The 11,728-nt window shown below is 44.9% G+C and overlaps 1 protein-coding gene across 2 annotated transcripts in view; it reads right to left on the bottom strand.

The window, feature by feature from the left end:
- Positions 1 to 11,728, bottom strand: part of ABL2 (ABL proto-oncogene 2, non-receptor tyrosine kinase) — a 52,145-nt gene that overhangs the window by 12,171 nt on the left and 28,246 nt on the right. Inside the window, exons 1-2 of one of the 2 annotated variants that reach the window (XM_057427265.1) lie at positions 4,129 to 4,887; positions 342 to 512 (exon numbers count right to left, since the gene is read on the bottom strand). In XM_057427265.1, the coding sequence (XP_057283248.1) occupies positions 342 to 512; positions 4,129 to 4,234 (277 nt within the window). In that variant the 5' untranslated portion in view covers positions 4,235 to 4,887. Of the gene's footprint in view, positions 1 to 341; positions 513 to 4,128; positions 4,888 to 11,728 lie in introns of those variants that run through there. The other variant, XM_057427264.1, reaches the window with a different exon arrangement.

Genomic DNA, 11,728 nt, shown 5'->3' with positions numbered 1-11,728 from the left:
AAAGTGCTGAATTCTGTTACCATCAAGAATGTAACGGTTTTCCTCTGCCCCTCCCTAAGCCAAGTGTCTCGAAGGGCCAGTGATCTGGGGAGACCAGAACAGGGATAACTGCAGCTGGATTAGACTGTTGAGCAGTGTCACACAAACCTGTATCTGCACTGGGAGAACTGCCCAGCAGGTGTCTCTCCAACACAAGTGAGAGAGAGACTTACACTCACCCCAGTTCAGAGAAAAATCTGTAACTATACTCATTCCTATTCCTGTCTGGAGCAGGATTCTGCTTTCTGTTTTCTGTTGCTAAGTTTTCAACCTAGTAGCTGCTCAGTGATTCACAGCCTTACCTTTGGTGATGCTGAGGGTGTTGTCACCACTTGCTACAAAATCGTAAAGTGCAACAAAGAGATTGGGATCGCTCTCAGTGGCTCCAAGCAGGTTCTCCTTGGAGCTCCATCTGATGGCTTCATTCAGTGCCTGGGGTTCAACATCGCAACCATAAGGGCGGTGCAGGGCCTCTGAAGAAGGAACGGAAGAGGAAATTACTTTGTGTACAACTGTAAATAGAACAAACGCCAGTGTAGAGCAGAGCAAAGCTCCTACTGCACAATATGCTCTTTATGGAAAGGGAAAAACACATGCATGGTTTTGGATCAGTGGTTTTCAATCCCCACTTTGCTGACTCTTCATTCCATAGGTTACTTCTAATATGGGCTTTAGAAGGTGATTAATTGCCTAGATACCAAGTACCAAGCTGTGTATATAAAATTTCTATTTAGTATTTATTGTATTATATATATTCCATTTATATACACTTCTATTTGAAAGGATTTAAACATTTATAGATAAAAAATGGGTGATAAATAAAAAGTACTTTTTTTAATTATGTGAAGAAGTGAAAGAAACCTTCTGATGCTGAAATATTGTGGTTTATGTTTTTATTGTTTCTGTGGCTGAAATACATAGCCTCGATCTGAAGCCAACATCATAAATACAGCCAAGACAGACTGAATTATGACACAAATGAGATCTACAGGTTAGGACAGTAACTGATGCAGTATTGACAAGAATGTTGGTGATTTGCAATACATTTCAAGACTGTGTAAATAAGAGGTGGAAAACTGACAAGGACAGAAAGTAGTAAAAGTGATGCCAGATATGCAGCAGTAGTGTTTCTGAATTTCCAGGCAGCCCTGTTTTGCTGACTCAAAGGACAACTGATACAAACTTGATAGTTCAAGGGAGTGGGGGGAGGAATCAGACTTGTTTATAGACAAAAGAAAAAAGTCCCCACAGTTCCTGTGATGATGAAAACAATGTAAATGCACAGGTTTTGGAAAGAACAGTAGTAAAAAGCAAAACTGTCTGAACTCTTCATGCAAGCACTATGCCAAGACCATCACTGGCTTTCGAACCCAGAGAGTGGGTCCACTCTCAATACTAAGATATGAGAAAAGAGCAATGATGAGGTTTAATGCATATGGGCTGCTCTAGGGGGGCAAAAAATAAGAAGATGTAAAATAAAGATACAAATATTTTCTCTGATGGCAGAACTGACACCAAATTCCTGTCCCAATATATATTTCCAAATTCTCTTGATGAACTTAATTCTGGAAATGTACACGGTAAAGAGATTTCATTAAAAGCACCAGACATGAAAAGTCCGCTTTAAAAAACCTGAGGCTTTCTTTGCTTTACAAGCATTGCTATGACCCATTTCTGAGGGGCTGAGAAGTAAGGCTTAGGATGTTTTTAAGCAGACCACTGCCAAAGAACGCGTGCATATGACTATCCCTTCCCCACACTCCCATGAGATTTACATTCATGAGCAAGAGTGGGTCTATAATACACTTTAAAAGAGAACAAAGAACTCAAATGTAATACAGGACGGGAAAACTGGGAAGTCAGCGAGACACAAAACAGGAAGAGGCCTGTGCCAAGTAATAGGCAAACATATGCCAAATCTGTGTCACAGGACAGAGCTCAAGCCTGGAAAATGAGGACATAGGGGGTTTTCATATTGTACGTACATGAGAAAGTATATGGTTGAGGTTTGTTCAGTTTTGTTTTTAAACACATAGCTAAGTGTGTGTCAAAAGCTAAGGCTTTTGACAGTATTTCTGGTAATTCTTCAGGGTTAAACTGCTCGTATAACCTGCTCAACCTGCAATTACTTAATAACCTACCTTCTGAAACCTGAGAAAGTAGCCCGCTTATCAGGGTTTTCCTAGCAAGCACAGAAGTGACTAAACTACCAAAATGTCACTTCTTTGATTTCGCTGTTTGCAGATGCAATGTTGACATACGTTTCCTATTCCTAACTATCAACTGCAATTAATTTTACAATATACTAAACTATTCATACTGGCTTTACCATGGAGGAAAGAGGAAATCCAATGCCTACATTACAGTATAGCTGCCAACATCCCCCTGTAATTTTTTAGGACTGAGTATGTGCATATACATGTCCAGTTGTTAAGCACCAGGAAAGAACACTAGTTCCTAAATACAGCTCCCTTTATGGAGCAAAAATACAAATTTAATTTTTATTTTATAGCAAATGTGCTATACAAGAAATCTGACTTCTGCATCTCTGCCAAGGAGCAAACACAAAAGTAGGCAATGTTTCCAAAAAATATCTGACCTTTCAGCTCCAAAATATCTTAATGATGTTTAAATAACTTCTTACTTTCAATTATGTATCTGCTGAAATGCAAAAGGTTTTAAATAGAAATATATGTATTTATTCTAAATCAAAACATACGTTAAGGATCTTTCTCAAGCCAGAAAAGTTCATGAACTAAGCATCCAACCCCTACTCAACAGACAGCACAGAGTTGAGCATGTAATGATGTACTCGATAGGTAAGCCTGAAGAGGCCCTGTATCAACTTAGCTTCAGAGCTGCTGCAGTGAATCCCATGACCACCTACGCATGCCCATGCTGAGCCCCCCAGCGGGCACTCCAGCCAAGGCAAAACCAGCACAATGCCACCTGCTGCTCAGCACTGAGCAGCTCTGCTCACATGAAACCATTGTGGTGCTGTGCTGGATTGCCAGCAAAGATTCAAAGCAGGTGTGGGACTACTACCACTTCCTCGGGAATGCCTGGGAGGCTGGCACACGTTCTTAACACCCACTTTACGCACAGAAAAAGCCAGCAGAAGTTAATGTTTGATGAAGAGCTTCAATCACTTAACTACAGTACTTACCTAAAAATCACATTACCTAAAAAGCAAATGCTTTTAAGAGTTCAATGCATGTCTCACCAACTTCCTTCACTTTCATCTTAGAGTGACTTGGATGCTTAAGTAACTGTAAAGGTTACCCAACAGCTACTAAAGGGGACTTTATCAAGTCTTTAGGACTTTACTGTACCTATTGCAGGCTATTAGTACACAATAACCTATGCTGCTCAATACAGTGTGGATCTATACCATTCAGTGTGTCAGGTTATGGAAAGTCAGTGAAACATGATGGTCACATAAACCTCATTAAGGAAACTAGATCACAAAATCCTATCATAAGTGATTCTCTTCCAGCTGAATAGTCTGTAAGCTCTATCCACACCAAGAGTATGGAAATGAGCTGGGAAGTTGTTTTATATCAGCTCCTTTTAAAGGCTAACCATAAATCATATACTACCACTTTCATTTCCTATACAATGGAAAACTTACATCATTATTTAGTGCACGAGTAATACATGGCCATGCAAGGAGGTTATGCTTCGTCCATCTCCTTCCTTTTCTTTGTTCCCACAATACAATTTGCTTCCATCCGGATATGAAGGCTTTTCCTATTCAGCCAATATGTAAGGGGTGTTTTGTCCCCTACTCTGTGCTGCCAACACTGCAATTACTATTCTGTTCAGCCCAGGAGCTAAACCTTTAATTCTAGAGTCATATTATGGCTGAAGTGGTCTCTATTTCTGAAATACCAACTGTGTAACTGCTCATAAAAATGAAGCATTTCAATAATCCCAAAACCCAGATAAAACCAGGCAATCTCAGTCCTGCCTGTGGCTGGTCTCATACTACAAGACAAAGGTAGATTTGAGAAGATCCATATCCTCCTTGAAACACCTGGAGAAATACAGGAAAGGGACAGCACAGCATTACATTCCTGAACATCATACCTGTGAAGTTCACGCCAGGCTCAGAGGCTTCCTTGCTTAGGCAGCAGAGCAGCTTGCCTTCTTTGCCATAGCTGCTAGACTGGAAGAGGACTGTCCCCACCATCATGCTGTGCTTCACAGCAAGCAGATGAGGCTGCTTGACACAAGAAGTCCTGGACTGCCACTGCCAGCACAAACGCCACCACGTGCAGTCAATCCCTGCTTGTAAGGCTGGTGGCCAATGAAAAAACAAGTGCTGCCAAGCGGGCAAAGGAGAAACTGGGAAATCAGGCTGTGGGCTAACCTAGTTATCAGCTGGAAGTGAGGGTGGAGCTTCCCAGGGAACGCTGAACAAACAAGAGGATGTGGGGACTGGACTGCAAGTTGAAACAATTTTGTGATGTGCTATAAAGACAGAGTTTTGTTCCAGAGTTAGGCAACAAAGTGTTTGGGAAGAAAGCAAACAGTTTCCTTGGAGAAATTCCTTTGTACAAATTACAAAACAAATCACCCATTAAGGAGACTGCCCAGATTGATTCATTTTTCCACTCCACATACCGTTGCTGGAGCATTACTTAGATGAATCAACAGGAAATGGCGTTAGTGAAAATATATATGTCTAAGAGATGTAACAAGCACTGAGCAAGTAAACACTCTTGAGCATTTCAGGATTTCAGAAAGAAAGAGAAAGCAAGGGCAGTACAGTACACCCAATGGGAGCTGCATATTTGCTGACTACTAAGAGTCAGGAACTCTTTAAAAGGGCACCATCAAATTTACCTCTCAAAAACCATGTGTTGGATGAATTCTTCAAAAGCTGTAGCGCTTTTGAAAGGCTGTACTGTATGACTTGTACCAGGACAGGCTCCTCCTAACATGTGGGACAAGGAAGGGTTAAAGAACAAGAAATCACCATGGCACTCTGTCCTGGGTTCAGCAGTAGCAGTCATGTTTTTTCCTTTGTGTTAACTGGTGCAGTGCTGTGTTTTGACTTCTAGTTTGAGAACAGCATTGGTGAAGCCGATGTTGTCGGTTGTTGCTAAGTGATGTTTACCCTGACCAAGGACTCTGTGAGGCTCATGCTCTGCCAGGGAGGAGGGGAAGCTGTGAGGAAGCAGAGACGGGGCGCCTGACCCGGGCTAGCCGGGGAGGTATTCCATACCACAGCACGTCATGCCCGGGGTGGGGGATAACTGGGAGTTACCCGGAAGGACAGGAGCTTCCGGGTGGAACTCGTTTTCTTGGCCGGTGGTATCGTATTCTCTTCCCTTGTTATTTTCCCTTATCATTGTTTTAGCTGATAGTAGCGGTGGTGATTTGTTGCTGGACTGTTCTTGTCTCAACCCGTAGGAGTTGCACTCTCTCGATCCTCCTCCCCGTTCCTCCGGGAGCGGGGAAGGGGAGAGCCCCGGTGCAGGGGGGGGGGGAGACAGACACGGACCTTGATTGTTGTCAGCTCGGCACCACTCACTGGGAGTGAGTGAACAACTTACCTGACTGGGTTTAAACCACGACAGTTCTTTTTGGCGCCCAACGTGGGGCACGAGGGATTGAGATAAGAACAGATCTGACTGGATTGATAGTCACTCGTCACAATGCTGATTTATTGGCTCTCAAGGTTTTTCCTCTTGATCTCACAGTTTCAGTATACCATATCTTACGTCCATCCGGTATTGGCTGTATTAGTGTTTTTCAAGTGTGGGGCTTGGGCTAAGGTTTTTATCCCATTGTACTTTATGGTAATGACTTGTAATACAATAGAATCATTGATCATGAAACTGATCTGGTTTATGTTCCCAGTGTGGTCACCACCTTTATACTTTGGGAGGTATATGATGGAGGTGCTTAGCAATTACACATCTTTTTTCTCCTTCTCAGGTGCTCAACCTGTGAAGGAGACATCCTTTTACCCTCCTAGTCGTCCCCCCAGACCATTTACATTTGAGAGTTTTGAATTTTTTAAATGGCCTTTTAATGCTGTTGAGACTTGTTTACTGATGGTGATGGGAATCACCATGCTAACACGCATACAGAGTGTGTTTTGCCCACTACTGATTTCAAGAGTTAAGCAGATTCAGGTTTGGGTCTTGTCTGGGGTCAAAAGACGATGTAGGAGGACCGAGAGATTTTCCCAGAGGCTGGACAGCCATGAGTGGCAGGGTGTGTGGGATAGTATGGGCAAGTATCTAGGTCAGTGGGCCCCTCCAGTATTTTGGAATTTCACTACCGAACAACTGCAAAATCCAGAAGAATTAGTAAAACACTTAAATGAGGTGTGTGGTCATTCTGGCCATACCAGAGATGGACAAATCACGGCAACGTGCTGGGGCTTGGCCTATGCTTACAGGGCCTTGTTCAACACTATCCAGCACCTTCAAAAGGAAAAGAATATCGGCGGATTTGAGGGCAAAGCGACAGTCGCTACTCAAACTTTGGCTGCAATGAACTGCGCAGCTACCCCAGTGGCAAGTACAGCAGCTGCTCAAACTTCAACTGCAACAGACAGCGCGGTTACCCCAGCTCCAAGCACGGTAGCTACACCACCCCCAGCAACAAGTACAGTCGCTACTCAAACCACAGTGATAATCACTGCAGCCAAACCAGAGGACCAATTCGTACCAATATCAGTTGCCCCTGTACGCAAGAGAACAAGCAAAAAGGAGGCAAAAAGGGTGAAGCGAGATGAAGAACCAATGAATTCACCACCCGGTCCAGAATCTGATCAGGAGTCATCATCACATGACGAAGAAGAAGAAGAAGAGGTAACTTCTCGACCTCGAACCTCAACCGAGCTGCGGAATATGCGAAAAGATTTTACCCGTCAACCAGGGGAGCACATCATCACCTGGTTACTCCGATGCTGGGACAATGGGGCTGATGGTCACGAACTAGAAGGTACAGAAGCCAAGCAGCTGGGATCACTTGCTAGAGAAGGGGGAATTGACAAAGCAATTGCAAGAGAGAAAAAGTCCCTCAGCCTTTGGAGGAGGCTCTTGGCAGCTGTGAAAGAAAGGTTTCCGTACAAGGACGATGTTATGAGTCGTTCGGCCAAGTGGTATGCCACGATTGATATTGCCAATGCATTTTTCTCCATTCCTTTGGCAGCAGAGTGCAGGCCACAGTTTGCTTTTACTTGGAGGGGTGTCCAGTTCACTTGGAACCGACTGCCCCAGGGGTGGAAACACAGCCCTACCATTTGCCATGGACTGATCCAGACTGCACTGGAACAGGGGCAAGCTCCAGAACACCTGCAATACATTGATGACATTATTGTGTGGGGCGATACAGCGGAAGAAGTCTTTGAGAAAGGGAGGAAAATAATCCAAATCCTGCTGAAAGCCGGTTTTGCCATAAAACGGAGTAAGGTCAAGGGACCTGCACAGGAGATTCAGTTTTTGGGAATAAAATGGCAAGATGGACGTAGACAGATCCCCACAGATGTGATCAACAAGATAACAGCAATGTCTCCACCAACTAATAAGAAAGAAACGCAAGCTTTCTTGGGTGCAGTGGGGTTCTGGAGAATGCACATCCCAAATTACAGTTCGATTGTAAGCCCTCTCTATCATGTGACCCGGAAGAAGAATGATTTTAAATGGGGCCCTGAGCAGCAACAAGCCTTTGAGCAAATTAAACGCGAGATAGTTCATGCAGTAGCCCTTGGACCAGTCCGGACCGGGCCAGATGTAAAAAATGTGCTGTACACTGCAGCTGGGGAGAACGGTCCTACCTGGAGCCTCTGGCAGAAAGCTCCAGGGGAGACTCGAGGTCGACCCCTCGGCTTTTGGAGTTGGGGATACAAAGGATCTGAGGCCAGCTATACCCCAACTGAGAAAGAGATACTGGCAGCGTATGAAGGGGTTCGAGCTGCTTCGGAAGTGATTGGCACTGAAGCACAGCTCCTCCTGGCACCCCGGCTGCCCGTGCTGGGCTGGATGTTCAAAGGCAGGGTCTCCTCTACACATCATGCAACTGATGCTACATGGAGTAAATGGGCTGCACTAATTACACAACGAACTCGAATAGGAAATCCCAGTCGTCCAGGCATTCTAGAAGTCATCATGGACTGGCCAGAGGGCAAAGATTTCGGAATGTCACCAGAGGAGGAGGTGGTGCGTGCTGAAGAGGCCCCACCATATAATAAACTGTCAGAAAGTGAAAAGCAGTATGCCTTGTTTACTGATGGCTCTTGCCGTATTGTGGGAAAGCATCGGAGATGGAAGGCAGCTGTATGGAGTCCTGGACGACAAGTTGCAGAAACTGCTGAAGGAGAGGGTGAATCGAGTCAATTTGCCGAGGTGAAAGCCATCCAGCTGGCCCTGGACATTGCTGAACGAGAAAAGTGGCCAGTACTTTATCTCTATACTGACTCATGGATGGTGGCAAATGCCCTGTGGGGGTGGTTGAAGCAATGGAAGCAGAACAACTGGCAACGCAGAGGTAAACCCATCTGGGCTGCTGCACTGTGGAAAGATATTGCTGCCCGGGTGCAGAACCTGGTGGTGAAGGTACGTCATGTAGATGCCCATGTACCCAAGAGTCGGGCCACTGAGGAACACCAGAACAACCAACAAGTGGATAAAGCGGCTAAGATTGAAGTGGCTCAGATGGACTTAGATTGGCAACATAAAGGTGAATTATTTCTGGCCCGGTGGGCCCATGACACTTCAGGCCATCAGGGCAGAGATGCAACATACAGATGGGCCCGTGACCGAGGGGTGGACTTAACAATGGACACTATTGCCCAGGTTATTCATGAGTGTGAAACATGTGCTGCAATTAAACAAGCCAAGCGGTTAAAGCCTCTTTGGTATGGAGGACGATGGTTGAAGTATAAATATGAGGAGGCCTGGCAGATTGACTATATCACACTGCCACCAACCCGCCAAGGCAAGCGCCATGTGCTTACCATGGTGGAAGCAACCACCGGGTGGCTGGAAACATACGCTGTGCCCCATGCCACTGCCCGGAACACTATCCTGGGCCTTGAGAAACAGATTTTGTGGCGACACGGCACCCCAGAGAGAATTGAGTCAGACAATGGGACTCATTTCCGGAATAACCTTATAGATATTTGGGCCAAAGAGCATGGCATTGAGTGGGTATATCACATCCCCTACCATGCACCAGCCTCTGGGAAAATCGAACGGTACAATGGGCTGTTAAAAACTACACTGAGAGCGATGGGTGGGGGAACTTTCAAGCATTGGGATACACATTTACCAAAGGCCACCTGGTTGGTCAACACCAGAGGATCTGCCAACAGGGCTGGCCCAGCCCAGTCAGAACTTTTACATATTGTAGAGGGGGACAAAGTTCCTGTGGTGCATATGAAGAATTTGCTGGGGAAGACAGTCTGGGTTATTCCTGCTTCAGGTAAAGGCAAACCCACTCGTGGGATTGCTTTTGCTCAGGGACCTGGATATACTTGGTGGGTAATGCGGGAAGATGGGGAAGTCCGATGTATACCTCAAGGGGATTTGATTTTAGGGGAAAACAGCCAGTGAACTCAATTGTATACTGTTGCCTGCTGTGTAATGCTTTTATAGCCCATCAACTAGATGTCTCCAGGTCACCAGCGACTGGCCCTGACTTCCCTCCAGCCATCATCCCAACAGAGAATGAACTTGGAACATCATGGACCGAATGGACTCGGCATATATATTATTATAGGGATTGGTCCATGCACTAAGAAAATGATTTTTTCCTCTTGGTCTGTATGTATGACCAAGGACTCTGTGAGGCTCATGCTCTGCCATATATGCCGGGGAGGTATTCCATACCACAGCACGTCATGCCCGGGGTGGGGGGTAACTGGGAGTTACCCGGAAGGACAGGAGCTTCCGGGTGGAACTCGTTTTCTTGGCCGGTGGTATCATATTCTCTTCCCTTGTTATTTTCCCTTATCATTGTTTTAGCTGATAGTAGCGGTGGTGATTTGTTGCTGGACTGTTCTTGTCTCAACCCGTAGGAGTTGCACTCTCTCGATCCTCCTCCCCGTTCCTCCGGGAGCGGGGAAGGGGAGAGCCCCGGTGCAGTTGGGGGGGGGAGACGGACACGGACCTTGATTGTTGTCAGCTCGGCACCACTCACTGGGAGTGAGTGAACAAGTTACCTGACTGGGTTTAAACCACGACACACTCTCACACCTGAGATGGTGGTAGGCCTGCAGTGTGGTATATAAAGGGAGGAGGGAGAGGGAAGTCAATGGTTGGGTTGTTGTGGGGAGGAGAGAGGAGTTGTCAAAGCTTACCAAGGGGGAAGACCAAAACCAAACAGCATTTCTACAATCCATTAACTCCACTGCTCTGTGAGAAAGGCAGCTGCACCATGTGATGAGGACTCATCAGGCTGAAGGTAAGAAATGAGCAACCTGACTTATTCCAAATACTTGTATTTTGTAAGGCTGTGGAAAAACACTATAATAAAACCATGGGTATCCTGTGGTGAAGGGGAACTGCTTTCACCTGTATGGCCTGTGACGTAAGTTATGTCCCATACCACCAACCCCTAATGTATGTGGAAAAAGTAACCAGAAAAAGAAAATAACTTAGGCTGACTACCTCCATAGTGCTGTCTTTGTGAAGTTCTGACAACTGAGTGACCTTTTTTCTTCCTTATCCAAAACCAAGCTCAGTAAATCCTGCAGCATGCTACCTAGTAGCCAGAGGTTGCAATGCCTTTACTTAAGAGCTCCTAGGCTTTATCTCTTTTGCTCTGTGTTTCTGCCTCTTTGTTTTACTGTTTTCTCCATTCTTATTTGCTCAAAATACTCTTCATTACACTGTTATTTGTACCAACCTTAGTGTATCCGTTAATACACAAAGAATAAGCACAATTTGTAGAGAAAGACAGCACAGCCTCAGAAACATGTGCATGAGTTTTGTAACACACTTCCGATATGGTACCAGAAAATGGCAAGCTATGTATGGATTTGTGGCTAAATTACTCTTAGCCATTACAGTTAATTACCTTAGTTAAAATAACAAATTTACTTGTTAGTTAAAATACAACAGATGAGTAATTAGTATTTGGAACACACAAGAACTAGTAGAAAGATAGGATGGATTAATAATGTAACTTGCAAAGGTATCTACTGACTATCAGTTTTAGCCTTTGGCAGAAGAGTATCCTTAGCCAAAGCTTATTGGCTGGCTGATCTGTTAATGAGCTCCTGATGGGAAGTCAAGCAGTGGCCAGCACTGGCCTTTTGGATAAGTAACACTTGGGCTGTAAGCTTCCTGTTACACGGCAATTCTGCGCCTGCACCCTTCCAGCCACCCTCCTGAAGGTGTTTCTCAGTGGTAAGGACACAGAATGTTGCTGCACAGTGTGAAGCAGTTGATAAGGTCCTGTCAAATAAACCCAAGCAGAATAAACTTGGGCATTTTTCTACCTTCTAGATGAGCATTATTTCTTTTACAACTGATTTTCCTAGATAGTTACTCTACCCTATAGTCCATCAGTTCAACATCTCCATCCACTACATCCACATCCTATTCTATTCCCTTCACAGTAAGTGCACAATATAAAATCTTAATTCTGGTATATTCAACTTCCTCGGTGAAAGAATCCACCTTTCAGGCACAGCAGCTCTTCCCAGCTTTTTAGACTATTCCCT

Source organism: Pezoporus wallicus, unplaced genomic scaffold, assembly GCF_028554395.1.
Source record: "Pezoporus wallicus isolate ANWC-B61680 ecotype Strahan unplaced genomic scaffold, APGP_CSIRO_Pwel_v1 scaffold_7107, whole genome shotgun sequence".
NCBI lineage: Eukaryota > Metazoa > Chordata > Aves > Psittaciformes > Psittacidae > Pezoporus > Pezoporus wallicus.
The sequence above is the reverse complement of the archived record's forward strand: the minus strand, read 5'-3'. Positions and strand labels throughout refer to the sequence as shown.